At 35.2% G+C, this 18,211-nt stretch overlaps 1 protein-coding gene across 11 annotated transcripts in view; it reads right to left on the bottom strand.

Moving 5' to 3' along the window:
- ATP2C1 (ATPase secretory pathway Ca2+ transporting 1) overlaps positions 1-18,211 on the bottom strand; it is a 152,160-nt gene that overhangs the window by 44,356 nt on the left and 89,593 nt on the right. For all 11 annotated transcript variants that reach the window (XM_008519857.2, XM_070576026.1, XM_008519859.2 and 8 more), the window contains 8 exons: positions 13,916-14,071; positions 13,081-13,149; positions 12,058-12,133; positions 8,584-8,650; positions 3,304-3,428; positions 2,331-2,428; positions 307-402; positions 128-217 (listed from right to left, as the gene is read on the bottom strand). In XM_008519857.2, coding sequence (XP_008518079.1) covers positions 128-217; positions 307-402; positions 2,331-2,428; positions 3,304-3,428; positions 8,584-8,650; positions 12,058-12,133; positions 13,081-13,149; positions 13,916-14,071 — 777 coding nt within the window. The remainder of the gene's footprint in view (positions 1-127; positions 218-306; positions 403-2,330; positions 2,429-3,303; positions 3,429-8,583; positions 8,651-12,057; positions 12,134-13,080; positions 13,150-13,915; positions 14,072-18,211) is intronic.

The raw sequence follows: 18,211 nt of genomic DNA, 5'->3' as shown, positions 1-18,211 counted from the left end.
AAACAATGAAATATTATGAGTCTTCTTCACTCTACATCTAAAAACCAGTAATAGTGAAATTTATGGCCTCACATTCTCTTGTGAGGATGATGTCTCATATGCCAAAGAACAGAGATCAGGCACATACCTTCATTGCAAGAGCAATTAAGGCTCCTTCCGTTGGCTTTCCCATTAGAGTGTTGTTTCTAATTACAGCATCATTGCACACACAGCCTGCCTAAGAGAAATATACATAAACTATGAAGCCATTACTGTGTCCTAATTCATTATGAAGAAAGTCACCTTCTTAGAGTATAAAGTATTTACCTCAACTATTCTGCTAACAGCTGGGTTATAGAATCCATGAACGACATCACCATCAACAATTACTTCCCCAAACGGATTGTAGCCAACTCCAGTAACCTAAGGAACATAAAGTGGGGTCAGTAATACAACCAGTATGTATTATGACAATGCTTATGAAAACCGAAAACTATGATGAGTTGTGTTCAATACATTTTACACATCATGATAGTTAGCGTGTAGACCTAGAAAAGCATTTGTTTGTCTAAAAGAATACTTAAAAAAAGAATATAGATTTTAATTTTTACCACAATGATAAACCTATAGTTAATTATAATAAAAATTAATTATATTAATAATTATAATAATGTATAGTATATTTTACAGAGAAAGACTATAATTGCTAGTATAATATAATCTTACATTGTTTCCACTTATGATATTCTATTAAAAAAAGGATAAACCATGAAAATTTCTATACATAAGTGAGCTTAAATTTATATAACAATCTATTTATATAACATAATACACTTTGCAAAGAATTCAAATCCATTACCCCATCTATCATTCAAGACAAACCTGTGACTTAGACAAAAGCAGAACTCTTTTTGCAAATATGCAGGCTCAGAGACATTAAGTGATTTACTCTAGTGCTTACAAACTACTTTAACATAGCATATTATATGTCAATTTTAAAAACTGCAAAGTAGAAACAAGCCAGATATTTATCCCATATAGCTAAAACAAACCAAGCCAAACAAAAGCTAAATTTCACAACAAAAAAAGACATCTTAGAAATTAACAAATGGTTAATGCTTGACATATACACTTACGGGCTAAAACAAAAGAGAAATTTACATACCCTACCTTCCATACACGGACCATATATGGACATATAATCCCAATGACCCTTCTGAGTCATCCAGAAAAGGTACATTCAACAACACAGCACTGGGTATCCTTAACCATATGTAACACTCTAAATATCAATAGTCTTATTTTAAGGCCTATGTAAAATGAAATTAAATAAACCTAAGTACAACTTCTGTCAATTTCTCTAATGCTTACTTTGCTCAGTGAATTAGCTATAAATACATTTTAAAATACTATAATGATAAGTAGTGCTAATGAACATTCCAGCCAGAAATCCTGCCAAGACTAAGTGAGATTGGGACTTATCCTCACTCAGCTTCAAAAATAAACAATGCACATCCACTGACATGCACTTAAGAAACTGCCAATACATTATTTTAAATAAAGTAACTCATCATTCATTTATTCTTCCAACAAGTTTAATACTATGAGGCAGGTCCTGTGTCAGACAACACAGTTCCTGCCCAGTAAACTTATAGTATAATGCAAAGAGGGACAGAAAATTTTCCCTGAGCTAAGGACTAAGAGGTATAGAGTGCTATGAAAACATATAGCACAGGGCCAGTTCTGGGTGGTCAGCAAAGCTTTTCTGAAAAATTAGGGTTGGAACTGAGGTGCAAAAGATGAAGAGGCATTAGACTGTCCTAAGCAGTGAGAACAGCAGCAAAGGTCCTGGAGCAGAAGGAATTTTGTCACACTGAAAGAACCACGGCCAGTGTGTTTGATACACAGCAAGCAAAGGACAGCATATGAGGCTGAAGAAGGAAATAAGGGATAGACTACGTAGGGCCTTGAGATGTCACACTTTGAGATCCTGGTCACAAAGGAAAGCCACTGCAGCATCTTAATTTAGGGAGTGACAGGGTCAAAATTCGGCTGTAAAAGATCCCTCAAGCTGTGTACAGAGCACGGACATCCAGAGTTCGGTAATGAATGGATGTAGGGGTGATGGAAAGAGAGGTGCCATGGAGGATTCAAAGTTTCTGGACTGTACAACTGGAGCATACAAGTGCAATAGGATCAAGATTTGGTAGAATCACATGGGAAGGAAAAAGCTCTGTTGCCGACTAATTTATAGCCCTTCCGAAGGTAAGACACTGGAATCATTAGGAATGTTAAACACCAAGTTTCTTATCAAAGGAATACTGCCATTAAGGAAAACATCTATAGAGTACCTCAGCATGCACACCGTCTGAAGTAAATATGTGAGTAACAGTCATTTCATTCTTCGTCAGTGTTCCAGTTTTATCTGAACAAATCACATTACAGCAGCCTAAAGAATAAATCATTTTGTGTCACCAAGAGAGTCAGGGAGAAATACAAGTTCACACTTGAAAACAAATCAAACTCTGGAAGCCTGTCCTGCTTCTCCGAATGTTGTACAAATCAAACTCGTTATTATTGCTTCATCATAAGGTAGTTGCTGAAATTAAAATTAAAAATTAGATACTGATACATGTTGACTTTTTCTTATTTACTTACAGTTAAATTTCTACAAAGCTACTCAACAATAGCTTTATATGGTAATTTTATATAATACATTTTCTAGAAAGTTTCAAAGGTACCAAAATAGAACCCATATAATTTTTTTAGTCAGCATTTTAAGGAATTTTGCCTTCCCAATATTAAAATGTAAATCAGAAATTAAATTCAACATTTTTGGATTCTTAAATTTAAAGAAGTTTCAAACCATACAGAAAGTTATCGCAATGTTCATACTGCAAATAAAGTTATAGCAATATTGTGTATTTATTGTTCTTATCAGCAAATTCAACTTAAGTATGACATTTTAGGATCTATAATTATCAATTATCTTCCTTGAGATGTCAAAAGAAAAAAGTTCTATTAATTTTCCCCTAAGGTTTCATTTGTTACATGGATTTTTTTTTTTGTACATGATTTAAGCATTAGAACATTCCATGATGCAGAAAGACTTCTCTCAAAGTCCCCTGTTCTGAGTGATATGCTATGTGATATGATATGATTTTTAATTACCTTTTTGGGTTGTTATAACCATACTCAACATTGCCACAAGCCAAATACCACCATGCAAACCTCTAGGACAAAAAACTGTAAAATCTAAAGATGATTCGCCGTTGATGTAAACAAATACATCACTGCATAAGTATGCTCTTACCACAGACTTACCCAGAGTTTCAACAATAGGCAGTTTTTTCACAATGGCCCTTTTCTTCACCATTCTCATAACACCAAGGGCTAAAGTCACTGTGACCACAATGGGAAGACCTTCAGGAATTGCTGCTACAGCCAAACTGTAACCAATATATACAGAGTATTGAAGTATAAACTAAACAGCACCCACAGCAATAATTTCAGTTGGCTGTTACTTAAAATAGAGGCTAAAAAAAATGCAAAATTAATACTGTAAGCACCCAAAAATGGCCTCAGAAGGAAGGGAAAGTTGATTAACATTTACTAGACACTTACTAACTGCCAGGTTAAGCATAGTGGTTAAAGAATACAGATTCTGATGTCAGACTGCCTAAATTTATACACCTAGCTTCACCAATTTTTACCTGTATTATCCTGAGCTATTATTACTCCACCTCTGTAGTTTAGTTTCCTCATCTAAACTAAACAGGTGTTCAGACAAAAATATGTACAGGAATATTAACAGCAGCACCATTCACAATAGCCAAAAGATGGAAACAGCCCAAATGTCCATCAACTGATGAATGGGAAATTGTGGTATAACAATACAATAGAGTATTATTCAGCCATAAAAAGGAATAAAGTACTGATACATGCTACAACATGGATGAACCTTGAAAATGTTATGCTAAGTGAAAGAAACCAGTTACAAAAGGACACACATACTGTATGATTCCATTTATACGACATATCAAGAATAAGCAAATCCAGAGAGACAGAAAGCAGTTTAGTGGTTGCCAAGCACTAGGGAGAAGGAATAATGGGGAGTGACTGCTTAAGGGTGATGGAGCTTTCTTTTGGGGTGATGAAAACATTCTGACACTGAAGATAGTTGCACAACATTCTGAAACTATTTATCTCACTGAATTATATACTTTAAAATGGTAAATTTGGGGGGTGGCCTCATGGTGTACTGGTTCACCATGCTCTGCTTTGGCAGGCTGCATTCACAGGTTCAGATCCTGGGTGTGGACCTACACCACTTGTCAGCCATGCTGTGGTGGCGACCCACATACAAAATGAAGGAAGACTGGCACAGATGTTAGCTCAGGGCAAACCTTCCTCACCAAAAAATATAAACTAAATTAAATGGTAAATTTTATAGTGTCTTTTATCACAACAAAAAAATTAATTACTTCACTGTTTCCCTTTGTAAGATAAAAAAATTCAAATTAAATCTCTATTTTTCATCCCATTCCAAGTATTATCTCTTGACTCTACTACAGATAAGGACATAAGCATTCCTATTCTTCATTTGAACACCATTCCCTCTGCTACTTCTACTTCCCAAATTCTGTTACCTACTTTTGCTTTAGCATGATCTAATTTAATATCATTAGCACCCTGTTCTATAATCATAATTAACTTTTTCATGCTTTATTTACAGGTTGATTCTAAAAGTTGAAAGCCAACGAATAACATTTATAATACCCCTGGCTAAACAGTATACACTGAAGAGTCAAGAAATACATGCTATCATTAACATTTGCTTCTCTCTTTTGAAATATTCTAAGTTGAAAGAGAATCCTCTTTTCTTATGCTTCCATTAACTGTCACTATATCAGGAAAAATAGGCATCATCATTTACAATCTAAATCCAGTGGACCTTTTCATTATTTTATACTTAAGTCATGTTATAAATAATTTGCAGAGGAATAAAATGGATTGTGAAAAACTTCATTACAAGTTTTCATTTGAATTTTAACCCCAAACTATATTCCTGGATTTGAAGGTATATATATATATATCTATGATGATGATGATGATGACCACAATACATATATGTGAAATGGGCGACATCCTTTAGACGCAATTAACTGCTCATCAATTGTCATGAATGAACCTGTAACAAATTCACCTCATAAATATTGATTTGAAATTTAAAATACATTTAAAACAGGTTATAGGCTTATCAATTCTGGTTCTTCTTTTCATATTTGTTTCTTCAAAGCACAACGCTTCTGAAAATGCTGATGGTTCGTAACTATTTAAAGGAGGATACTCATCTTCTTTGAAACATAACTGCAAAACATTTTCATTTTTAGATTTATAAACACCAATTACAATGGTGAAACCAATGAAGTTTTTCATTTCTATGTCATCTATTTCCTTTTAATCACCTTTATATTCATACTGGCCTTTAGCATTTCTCCACTTAAAAATGGTATGAAGTAAATGTTGGTAAACAAGTATCATAAAAGATGAAAGAATACCATCATACAGTCTTTTAGCAAAAAGAGGTGGTCCAGGTTCTTGATGGAAAACATTGCATGATTAATTCCTTGTTATAGAATGACTAACTGGAAGAGAATACCTGTCCTTCTCTTTTTGTCCTTAGAAATAAACTGTTCCTCATTGATGCAGGAGTTCGAGAAAATCTAGAGCATCAGCATCTAAGGATTCCCAGTGTTGAAATTTCACTTATATGATTCAATTTCACCCTCAACTTTAAAGCCTGCAGGGGTTGTCTCTTTTCATTCATCTTCTGGTTTGTCTAATAACTGCAAAAATTCTTCTGTCAATTATTCTTTGCCCTTATGGTAGAAAACAAAAAATTCTGAATTCTCAACTTCGCTGAATGAAAAACAAAAAAAAAACTACAAAGAGTGTGTTCTCCAAACTTCTTTTATACCTTCTTAAATAATGATGTAATACTTTGGGCAACATAAGAGAATAGTAATGATTTACTTTATTATTATATCAACATTTTAAGTGGTCCCATCATTCTTCTTTCTTATAGTTTTACTCATTTTTAGCACAATTAAAAATAATTGTTAAAATAATGGTGCTAGAGTAATGAGATAGCAAAATGTTCAAGACATAGGAATAATAAGGTCACTAAAGATCTGATAATGTATTTTATATTTATAAGAGTACAATGGGCCCATATGGTAGTTGCAAAATAAAATGAGTTTTATCCTCCTAAAAAAGTTTAAAAATGTTTTGTCCTTTGAAAGACCTTGAAGTAGCAATAAAAGTCAAGTGTCGATCTCCACAAATAGTTAACTGCTCAAAAAAATACTCAAAAGCTAAAAATGAGTCCAATAGGTAATACGCCAATGATCAATATCTCAAACTCAAGCTCCATTTAAAACTTATTTTATATTTAACCCAAGGCTTTTTTATACAGATTTAAGCCAAGAGCTTCAAATTGTATTTTTGTCCATTTGAGGAAAAAATATACTCCTTGACAATATCACAAATATCTTTAACTTTTTATTTATCTTACCTATTCCTTTTGATTTTTTTTTAATCCATTGATTTTTGTTCTAACACTTGAACTATTACTTCCTAGGCCTACCACAGAGCTGTCATCCAGGGTTTCTTTTCCTTAGATGCCTAGGTGAGTCCCACTCCTTCTTACACGACCACACATCATTATCTTCCTTTCTTTTACCCTTGTTTTGCTGGAATTCATAAAAGGATAGGTAAGGGATAAATTTTCTGATTTCCTGCCTATCTATTTGTAACTACTGGACTGATACTTTGGTGAGGCCTAGATTTATAGACTTACAATCATTTTCCCCCAATACTTTGATAGAACTGCCCCACTATCTTCCAATGTAATCCAATAATGCTGTGGATGAAGGGTTAATAAAATCCTTTTCCCCTTCTGTATTTAGTTAAATCTCTAGCTCTGTTTCCCTAGTGATCTTATAAGGGTAACGTTGCTTGGCAACACTGCTTATGATAAAGGGATCGCCTGACTGATAAACTGTCTATGGACTGGGAGATTTATAATTATCTTATAGGAAGCCATCGCTTTGGGTTTCCTGAGGGTAGTGACTCATATAACTGGACCAAGTTTCTTGCAGGCACCCTGAAAAGTATGTTTCCAGAGATGGTGGCTCCTGTGGACTAGGAGGCATTTTAACCTAGGGTAGCTCCTGCACTCACAGGGTCATCTCACCTCCTTGTACCTGAGCTGAACTGCTGCATGGACTGCTGCAAGGACTCTCTCAGAAGAGAGACGCCTGAAGTTGCCCTGCTGTGTTCAGGGCACAGGTACCAGATGCGAACGATGAAAGCCTTATGAGCTGAAATGTTTAGTAGAGCCTAAAAAGACTCCGAGGTGGGAACTGCAGTTGCTAATGAGAAGTCTGATAACAGTCTAATTATCCTTCCTTTGTAGATGATCTGACTTGTTTTCTTTTGTTTCACAATGATGTATCTAGGTTGAAGTTTTTTCATCCTGCTTGGCATTCGGAGAATCTTTTCAAACTATAAACATTCATGTCTTGCTTTAGATTGAGAAAGTATTCATGTATCATTTCTTATCTAATTTCTTCTTACCTCTTTCTGAAACTCCTAATTAGGTATAATATTACTGAATACTGAATAATAATAATACTGAATTATTCTGTCACTTTTTTATCTCATTTTCTGTTTTGGACTTTCTACTCTATTTTTTGGGAGACCTCTTTGACTTTATTTTATAGCCCTTAAATTGAATTTGTAATTTCAGCAATCATAATCATAATTTTAAAAACTCATTTTGTTCTGTGATCCTTTTCTACAGCAATCTGTCCATCTATCATGAATGCAGTTTCTTCACAAATCTCTGAAAATACAAAAGCTTTCTGTGTATTTTTTTCTTCAGAATTCAGTATCTGAATTTTTTTTTTAAAGATTAGCACCTGAGCTAACATCTGTTGCCAATCTTTTTTTTTTCCTTCCTCTTCTTCTTCTCCCCAAAGCTCCCCAGTACATAGTTGTACATTCTAGTTGTGAGTGCCTCTGGTTGTGGCACGTGGGACGCCACCACAGCATGGCCTGATGAGCAGTGCCATGTCCGTGCCCAGGATCCAAACTGGGGAAACCCTGGGCCACCGAAGCGGAACACGCGAACTTGACCACTCGGCCACAGGGCCAGCCCCGCTTTCTGTATATTTTTAATTTTTCTTCTATTTCTTGAATTTTTCATTTTCCTCTGAGATTGATTATTCAATTTCTATATTGTGGTCTCTTTGATGCTGCCAGTTTTCAGTTTGGCAATCCTTAATTGTCGATTTATATATAAAAATGCAATATTGGGTTAATAATACTAGACATCTAGTATGGGTTTTCTCCACTGCCATATATGTAGGTTTTCATTTTCCTAGAGTTCATTTCAATACATGAATTCTGAACCTCTTAAGTAGATTTTATAGTCTTATGTGCTCATATAATATCTCCATAATGGAACACTAACTATGCCTATCAGAGAAATGAGAGGCAAAAGAGACTTCAATTTATAAATACACTATTAGAACTTACCTTACACTAATAGTAAACATTTCCAGGATATCTTTTCCTAGTAACCAGCCAACCAACATGATGATACCTGGAACAGAATCAAATTGCTATTTTTCCCTTTTATATAAAACCAGCTAGGCACAGAACAAATAGAATAGCAAGCTGAGGGCAGCCAAAAAGTCCCTTGATATAAAAGGGAAATTATATCAGATCACGATTACAAGATTTTACAAAAATCCATTAAGCCCGGAGACTAAAGTTAATACTGCTTAAAGTTAATGCTACGTATGCACACATGCACACACAGTTTTAATTTTTGCTGCCATTGCTGCTACCCATCCCTTAAAAAAATAACATCTGAGAGTTCCCAGTTTAAGAAAACATTACGAGTATTTTCATACAATGGGGGGAAAAAGAGAAGGTAGTTTAAGACATATAGGTCTTCTATTTACTGTCAGCTTTGCAAAAATAAACTCTGGAACTTCTCCTGACTCCATACCAAGACATTACACATTAAAGTTCATACTGCACTGGTGGGAATGCAAACTGGTGCAGCCACTATGGAAAACAGTATGGAGATTCCTCAAAAAATTAAAAATAGAACTACCATACGATCCAGCCATCCCACTACTGGGTATTTATCCAAAGAGCTTGAAGTCAGCAATCCCAAAAGTCCTATGCACCCCAATGTTTACTGCAGCACTGTTTACAATAGCCAAGACGTGGAAGCAACCTAAGTGTCCAGCAACAGACAAATGGATAAAGACGATGTGGTACATATATACAATGGAATACTACTCAGCTGCAAAACAGAACAAAATCATTCCATTTGCAATAACATGCATGGACCTTGAGAGAATTATGTTAAGTGAAATAAGCCAGCGAGAGAAGGATAATCTGTGTATGACTCCACTCATATGAGGAACTTAAAATTATGGACTAAGAACAGTTTAGTGGATACCAGGGGAAAGGTGGGGTGGAGAGTGCGCACAAAGGGTGAAGTGGTACACCTACAACATGACTGACAAACATTAATGTACAACTGAAATTTCACAAGATTGTAACCTATCAATAACTCAATAAAAAAAATAAATAAAAAAAATAAAGTTCATACTGCAAACGAAGTAGTCACTTAGGACTTGGCTCAGAGTGCTATATCTTAGTTAAGACATCTAAACCTACATTAGCATTTAAAAAAATACGACTTCTATGGCATTTAAAAATAAAAAAATCAATTAACATAAACCAAACAACTGATTCCATACTCTCTGCTTTATTTAACCTTTATCTTTGAAAAGATGGAGAGCAATCAGCGCAACACTAATTTTGTGAGGAAAAACTCAGTATCATCAGTTTTAATAAAACAAAGCAACTTCAAGATTGTATTCTCCATCAATAAGGACATGTATAACAAGGTTTTTCTTTATCTTTCTATAACTACAAAATAATGATCCAGAATTCAGCGCTCTAAGATCCCATTCCAAATACCATCCTGACAAAAGAAATTACATCCAGTGAATTATACCAGGGGACTCCTGCATGCTTCTGTAACAGTTTGCTGGAACACAGCCACACCCATTTGTTTGTGTATTGTCTATGGTTGCTTTTGTGCTGATGGAAGAGTTGAGTATTTCCAACAGAGACTGCAAGGACCAAAGGCTAAAATATTTATTATCTGGCCCTTTGCCCAAAAGAAGTGTCTGCTGACCCCTGATTTTGATTTTGACCCTTATCCTATTCTATTTATTATCCTAACAAGAAAAATTATGTTCAATGCATTATTATATGAAAACTAGAATCATAGAGTTGAAACATCTTTTTATCACTAAATTCAAGATGGTTTCATGGTACAGTGTTAATATAAACTGGAAATATTTAATTGGCTAAATACCCTTCAATTTATCAAATTCATTTATAAATTCTAGAAAATAAATAGTAATAATCAAATGAAGGAAGTTATGAGAACATACACACCAGATAAAAAGAGGAACAAATACCTTCCTATCTTCTACTTTATGCTTACGATAAAGAGAGACAGAACAAAAGAATTAATATTTAAAGAATTATTTCACTGAATTATTAAAGAAAGAAATAATTATGCGTAGCAGAAATATTGCTTTAAAATCACATTATTGATTTTAAAACATTAAGCTAGCAAGAACAATTAAAATAGCATAACAAAGAATTTGAGAAAAGGGGAAAAGACTCCAAAATTGATGCAAGTGTTTAATGTATGATAAAGATGTCATTTCAACTCAGTGAATAAAGAATAGACTATAGAATTGCCGGTACTAGAATAATTAACTTTTGATTAAAAAGTCATAACTCTACCTTAAGCCTTGTACTAGAATGAATTCTAAATAATATAGTAAAATAAAGTGTCAAAAATAAAAACTAATGTAGTAGAATGATGTTCAAATAAATATACTTATAAACATAAACATTTTCCCAACATGGAGTTGGAAGAGTCTTTATGAACAGAATAAACAAAGAAAACATAAGTGCAGAGATTGTCAATAGGAAGGGCAAGAGGACGTTTCAGTTACTCACATCTCCCACCTTCCTACCAAGTGTATTATATATCCACCAAAGGCAATTTAAAAATTGGGGGGAAAAAATACTCCTAACTTAAACAAGAGGATTGCTATCCTAATTATACAAAGAGCTGTTACCAATCTAAGAGTCAAGCCATAAGAGAAGGGACAAAAGAAACAGATTGACAGGTCATAAAATAAAACAGAAAGGACCAACACACACACGACAGAGTGTTCAGTTTCTCTAATAATGAATTGTGAAATAAAATAATGAGAAGTCTCTTATTCATCTGTTAAGTTAATGGCAGCAAAGTTGGCAAGGGTGCTCGAAGAGAGACATTTTTGCCTTGCTGATGAAGGGTACTACTTGGCAATATGAAACAAAACACTTTAAAGCATACCAAAAATTTAGAAATTACATGGATTCTCTTTGACTCAATAATTTTAAGAATTTATCCTAAGGAAATGAGGGGTATTTACAGTAAGATACATGCACTGAAGAATCATTTACATAATTAAAACAACTCAAGAAACCCACATAAATGTCTAAAAGAGGCCTGATTTATAAATATATACATATATATTCACACAATGGAATACTATACAAGCTTTAAATTTGTGAGCATCTATTTAACGAGAAGATGTTTATGATAGGATATGTGAAACAAAATAGTAGTCCATAAAACAATACTATCACATTTTGTTGTACAAAGATAAATACTAAGATGTTTACAGAAACCTGTTTGATTACAGGAATTACATGGAGCTCTATTTCATCTTTGTAGAAAAAGACAACGCCTGTGGGTTAGTTTTATAATTTAAAAAAAGTAGTAGTAAGCTAAAAAATAAATAATTATTTAAATCAATAAATAAATTATGTTTGTATCTAACCTCTCCCTTCCCACTCAAAAAAGAAAACCTAAGTAATCATATGAGATATACATACTCACTCTTCTCTTACCTATTATACCAAAGGAGTAAAAGGAAAGCTGTTTTCCTAAGAGGTCCATGCTCTTCTGCAGAGGGGTTTTTGGCGCCTTGACAAATTGGAGAAGAGTGTCACCACAATTAGCTAAATGTATATGCTACATGCCAGGGACTCTGCTAAGTGCTTAACATCCCCATGACATACACAATTCTCCCTTCAGATAAATACCGGCCCCCTCACTGAGGAAACTGAGGCTTAGACTTTAGAAAGTCTGTTTATCTGAAAAGGTCCATGTTCCTATGCCTGTCTTTGAGGAGAAATCTATTCTCCCCATCAGCTTCTCCGGGACTTCACTGCCACCAGCTGCCGTCACTTTTCCAATCTTTCTCCTTTCTGTATCCACAAACACGCTTGTAATCTGTCTTTTCATCCTGTTGGCTCCCTGATCCGCTAAATCCCTTCTCTGGTGGTCCCTTCACTGCCAAGCTTCTTGGAATGGTTTTCTACGTGATCATCCTAGAATCTTGGCAGATTACCTGAGAAATCCAGACAACTTGGGGAGAATATGACATTTGTAGAATGCAACTTCTTTTTTATATATAAGAAAGTATTTTAAATGAGAGAACTAATCTTCAATATCCTTAAACAAGGGTATCATCCAGGTTATCTTACTTTGCAATCTTTTTTCCCATTACTTGGAATTGCGTAAACTTGGGAATTTTGGTTGAGGACATGTTCTGAGGTACAAATATACTATTTAGTAATGTCTAAAATTAATACGATAAAGCTAGTTTCTAAAAAGAATAAGCCCTATAAATAATTGACTATACCTTTTTTCTCCTAAAATATTAAACAAATATCAAAAGTTTTCAAATATTAACAATGTCAATTCAAGCCCCCTCTAATTACAGGCTTTCCAATTATGTTTTTAAGCACAGACAACTGAATGATATTCTGAATAAAATATTACTTTTCATAGTACATAAAATAATCCACTAACATTCTCTTTTCTTCTACTTGTAACGGAGAATTTCAGATTTGAAACTAAGTACTCACTTCCTCTGCCTGCATCATTTTAAAAACCTCTCCAAATTCAGAATTTTCTCCTGTTCCAATGACAATACCCTAAAGGGAAAAACAGGAAAATATATTTACATTCAAATGGAATCCTCTCTCTCAACCAAAACTACATAAACTCTTCATTAGCTTTCACCAACGCATTGGCCACAGTCAAGATGTCTGACATACACATTCAGAGTTCCCTTAGCAAATTTCCTTTTTGATCTTATTAAAGATCATTAGTATTTACGGCTTAGGTTACAAACCTTGAAAACAAACATTTCATTAAACTTAATACTGACTCAATTCTGAGGCTCATTTTTTGTCTATATTAATATTTCTGAAATTTGAATCTGTGTTATACTCAATAGAAACATTTAATGTAGTTTATTTTCCTCCTTCAAATGCTATTGAATGCTGCCTTTTATATTTGGGGAATATTAGAATCCAGAAAAAAAAATCTGAAATCAATTAGTAGGTGAATGAAATGTAGTCAGAATATTATAGCCAGTATCCTATCAACTGAATTAAAGTTTTATTTAACCAGTTATGAACATATCCACGAGCCACTGTTTCTATCCAAAACAAGAACAGGTAGTGAGGACTATGCTGTTAAAGGATCCATTATCGGGTAAATGGGAGAACTACGGACATATTATACCTCAGGGACACAGCTTCCCCTCAGACTCACAAATACCCGCCAAGGGTTAGGCTCAATTCTGTCACTTCTTTGTCATATATTTTGAAAAGATCCACTTAAATTAGCAAAAAAGAACCGAGAAAATGGTTGAAAACAAAGGAACTGTTATTTTCAAAACAAGAAAAAAATTACCTTTGCTTTGCCACATCTGACCAGTGTTCCCATGAAGGCAATGTTACTTCTTGATGCAAGATCTCCATTAGTTGCAGCCGGCTGAGGAGCCGTCACTTTAGAACAAGGTGTTGTCTCTCCTGTCAAACTGGACTCATCAATGGAAAGATCCACAGCCTTGGAGGACATAAAGCATTCCATTAAGTTCAAGTGTGAAGACTCTGTGCTGACGTTTAGTGTCTAAAGAGTCTGTAAATGTCACTTCTCCCTCAAATATCCCCTATTAATTTACTCAAATCTTTTATCACATCCACTACTCTAAGACAGAAGACAGGAATAAGGACAACAATATTTAAAAATGAAGTCAACAAAATCTGACATGCAGAGTAGAGTGCTAAACCATTAAAGAAGATTAGCCTAAATTTCAAAACACAACTAGAAAAAAAAAAGACGACACTAGACGAGACAATCATTATCTGGCGAAAACTCAACTCTCACAACAAATTATTTTTTCCTAATTTTGCCATGACCTAAAGTTCTGAAAATGTGTTTGGCAGATTAAAACCAATCATAAAAGAAAGAGAAATATAAACAATAAAAGGTACTGAAAAAGAAATCACTTCATCATTTTGGGCTCAATTTTCATGAAATTTTTCTTGCTACACATCCCTACATTTCCCAAATGTATGCTAAGCAAGAATCAAAAATGTATATAAATGTTTCCATGCAGATCATGACTATCATACTTTCTTTCAGCTCTGCAACAGAGTTCAACTCCGACGGTTTCACTCCTAACACAATTTAGTCACCTGCCCAAGCATGGAAAAAAAAAAAATCATCATTTTACATGTGGAAAACACTGTAAATGTAATCTGGCTCTGTTTCTGAAAGTATGGCCCACAGAACAATAGTTTCAAGGATGTTAAGAGGCACTGTGTGTAACGTGATAGATAGATGATTCACACACACACACACATACATGGAAAGGGTACTATGGTAAAGTAAGTCTTGGAAATACTGAGTTAAGAGTTAAACAGTTTCCCCTACTGCAGTGCTTCTCAAAACTTTCAATATACTAGTGTGAATCACCTCAACAGGAGTACAGATACAGCAGGGGTTGTTAAAGTGTGGTCCCAGCAGGACTAGCAGAACTAATATCACCTCAACCACCTCAGAACTTGTTAGAAATTCACTGCCCTACCTCAAACAAGGAGGTAGGGAGGGTAAACTGAAGAGATTGTATTTACAAGTCCTCCAGGTGATTCTGATGTATACTTAAGTTTGAGAATCAATGGAACAGTGCTTTCCAAACTTCTTTGATCCACTTTATTCCAGAAGCTCTTATCCAAGAGTCTTTAGGACACCCTTTGGGAAACTAGCACTAGTTCATGTTTTTACTCACTTTACAGGTTCACTTACCCAACAAACATTTACTGACTACCTTAACTATGTACCAGGCACTGGGCTAGATCCTGGAAAGGAAACAAGATAAGGAAAATGAAGCTAGAGCAGGTAACGCTATTATACGCAGAGCTGGAGTTCTCACTATGCCTCTTGACTGACAGGTCATGTCTAAACTTTAAACCTTGTTTTTCTTTTTTTTCGTTGGGGGGGTGGTGGAGGGGAAAGGGAAAAGTAATAAATGTCATCTTGTGAAATGATTCATTTTTTATGAGCATAAATACTTTTAAAAAAACTCAGAAAATTATTAAAAATTGATTCATGGATTCTTTCTCCCCATCTACTCAATAAAACTATGTTTTAATTTGACCAATACCATTGATTCATTCACTTAAGTATTTATTAATTCTTATAATGTGACAGGTCCAGTTCTACATCACACAAAGTAGGAATCAGCAGTAAACAAAACAAAGTTCCTGCCCTCAGCTATTATTCCAATGGGAAAGTAATTTGGAAAATAAAAAAATAAAGAAGAGTATATAATATAATGCCTGGTGGTGGGGAGAAAAGGCATGATAAGGATGGAGAGTGACATTTTAGGTAGAAGAGAGAACATCTCTCAAAAGTAGATGTCCCTTTTGCAAAGCCCTGATTGACCTGAGGACCCCAAGGCTGGACCATAATTAGGGAGAAAGGATTCCAGGGAAAGGGAGAAAAAAGTACAAAGCCCATAGGGGCAGAAACCTGCGTGGCAATTTCCTGTGTTAGGCAGCCACATAATCTTGCAAATATAACTAAGAGTTTATAACATTAGGGGCCGGCCCGGTAGTGCAGCATTTAAGTTCACACGTTCCACTTAGGCGGCCCAAGGTTCGCTGGTTCAGATCCAGGGTGCATTCATGGCACTGCTTATCAAGCCATGCTGTGGCAGGCATCCCACGTATAAAGTAGAGGAAGACGGGCACAGATGTTAGCTCAGGGTCAGACATCCTAGCAAAAAGAGGAGGATTGGCAGCAGATGTTAGCTCAGGGCTAATCTTCCTCAAAAGAAAAAAAAGGAGTTTATAACATTAGATCATAAAGCTTAAAAATGTTCAGAACGAAGGGGGTTGGGCTGGTGGTGTAGTGGTTAAGTTCGCATGCTCTGCTTCAGTGGCCTGGGGTTTGCAGGTTTGGTCCTGGGTGCAGACCTAGCACTGCTCATCGAGCCAAACTGTGGTGGCACCCCACATAAAACAGAGGAAGACTGGCACAGACGTTAGCTCAGGACTAATCTTCCTCAAGCAAAACAAGAGGAAGATTGACAACGGATGTTAGCTCAGTGTGAATCTTCCTCACCAAAAAACAAAAACAAAAACAGGCTTATAAAAAATATTTCTTAAAACACAGATCAACAGTCCTTTACTTTTTAAAAGGCTTCCCATTTTATATAATTTGTATACAAAGACAAGCCAGGTAAATGTGAGTTCATTACCTCAACTCAACTACAAGTTAAAAAAAAAAAATCTGCCATATTCAAAAGCAATAGAATTTCTCAATATTCAAGGAATATTATTTATTTGACTTTTCTTTCCAAATTAATCTTAGGACTATATAATTTTTCACACTAACACATTTATTACCAAGGTAAGAAAAAAAGTTAGGTCTTTTTTCAAAGATGATATTACTACTAAAACTAATCAGGTGACATTTCACTGTGCACTATCTGTTAGGCACTATGCTACATACCTATGCTAAGTTATCTACTGACAACTACTTAGCCACTAACAACTCCAATGAGGCAAGTACTATCACTATTAGCCCTATTTTACAGATAGTTTGAAAGGTTATGTAGGGGCCAGCCCCATGGCCGAGTGGTTAAGTTCGTGCATTCTGCTTCAGCGGCCTGAGGTTTCACTGGTTCAGATCCTGGGTGCAGACATGGCACTGCTCGTCAGGCTATGCTGAGGCTGCATCCCAGATAGCACAACCAGAGGCAGTCACATCTAGAATATACAACTATGTACTCTGGGCTTTGGGGAGAAGAAGATAAAAAAAAAGATTGGCAACAGATGTTAGCTCAGATGTCAATCTTTAAAAGATTTTTTTTTAATTTAAAAAAAAAGAAAGGTTATGTAACTCACCCAACATCAACATCACTTAGATAGTAAGCTATGGAGGTGACCCAACACTGACTAACTCCTGATTCCTCTTAATAATTTAGAGGATCAATTTGCAAATTATTTCTCCTCCCCAATTTTGTAACTACTTCTAGGAGAAGACAATAAGCAAAGATATATTTAAAATTTATATATTGTTCTGAATCAAAAAGTCAACAGAAAGGTTTTTTTTAATCTAGTAAGCTCTTCGTTACAAAAACCAGAACTGCATGTAATCTTCTGAGCTCTTAATTAGAAAAGAGACCTGCTGATATTTAAAAGCAAACAAAAACTTGTATACATCTACAGAACTCTTCTCTGAGAAGGGTGAAATTTATGTTTTCCCATTGCAGACTTTTTACTTTGAATGTGAACCTTAAACACAGATAAACACTAACATTAGCTGGTTGTCTATAGGGATAAGGAGTAAAAAAATAATCTTTATTTTAATTTTTTTTTTTTGAGGAAGATTAGCCCTGAGCTAATTACTGACACTCCTCCTCTTTTTGCTGAGGAAGCCTGGCCCTGAGCTAACAACTGTGCCCATCTTCCTCTACTTTATATGCGGGATGCCTACCACAGCATGGCATGCCAAGCGGTGCCATGTCCGCACCCAGGATCCAAACCAGCAAACCCCGGGCCTCTGAGAGGCAGAACGTGCAAACTTAACTGTTGCGCCATGGGGCCGGCCCCTAATCTGACTTTTTAAAAACAGAGGAAAAGCATAGATTTATTGACTCAGTCAGTGACCCAGCTATTCAGTGTCAGCCTTAGCAGT

This window comes from Equus przewalskii, chromosome 15, assembly GCF_037783145.1.
Source record: "Equus przewalskii isolate Varuska chromosome 15, EquPr2, whole genome shotgun sequence".
Classification (NCBI taxonomy): domain Eukaryota; kingdom Metazoa; phylum Chordata; class Mammalia; order Perissodactyla; family Equidae; genus Equus; species Equus przewalskii.
Note: the sequence above shows the minus strand (reverse complement) of the source record. Positions and strands in the feature narration are given on the sequence as shown.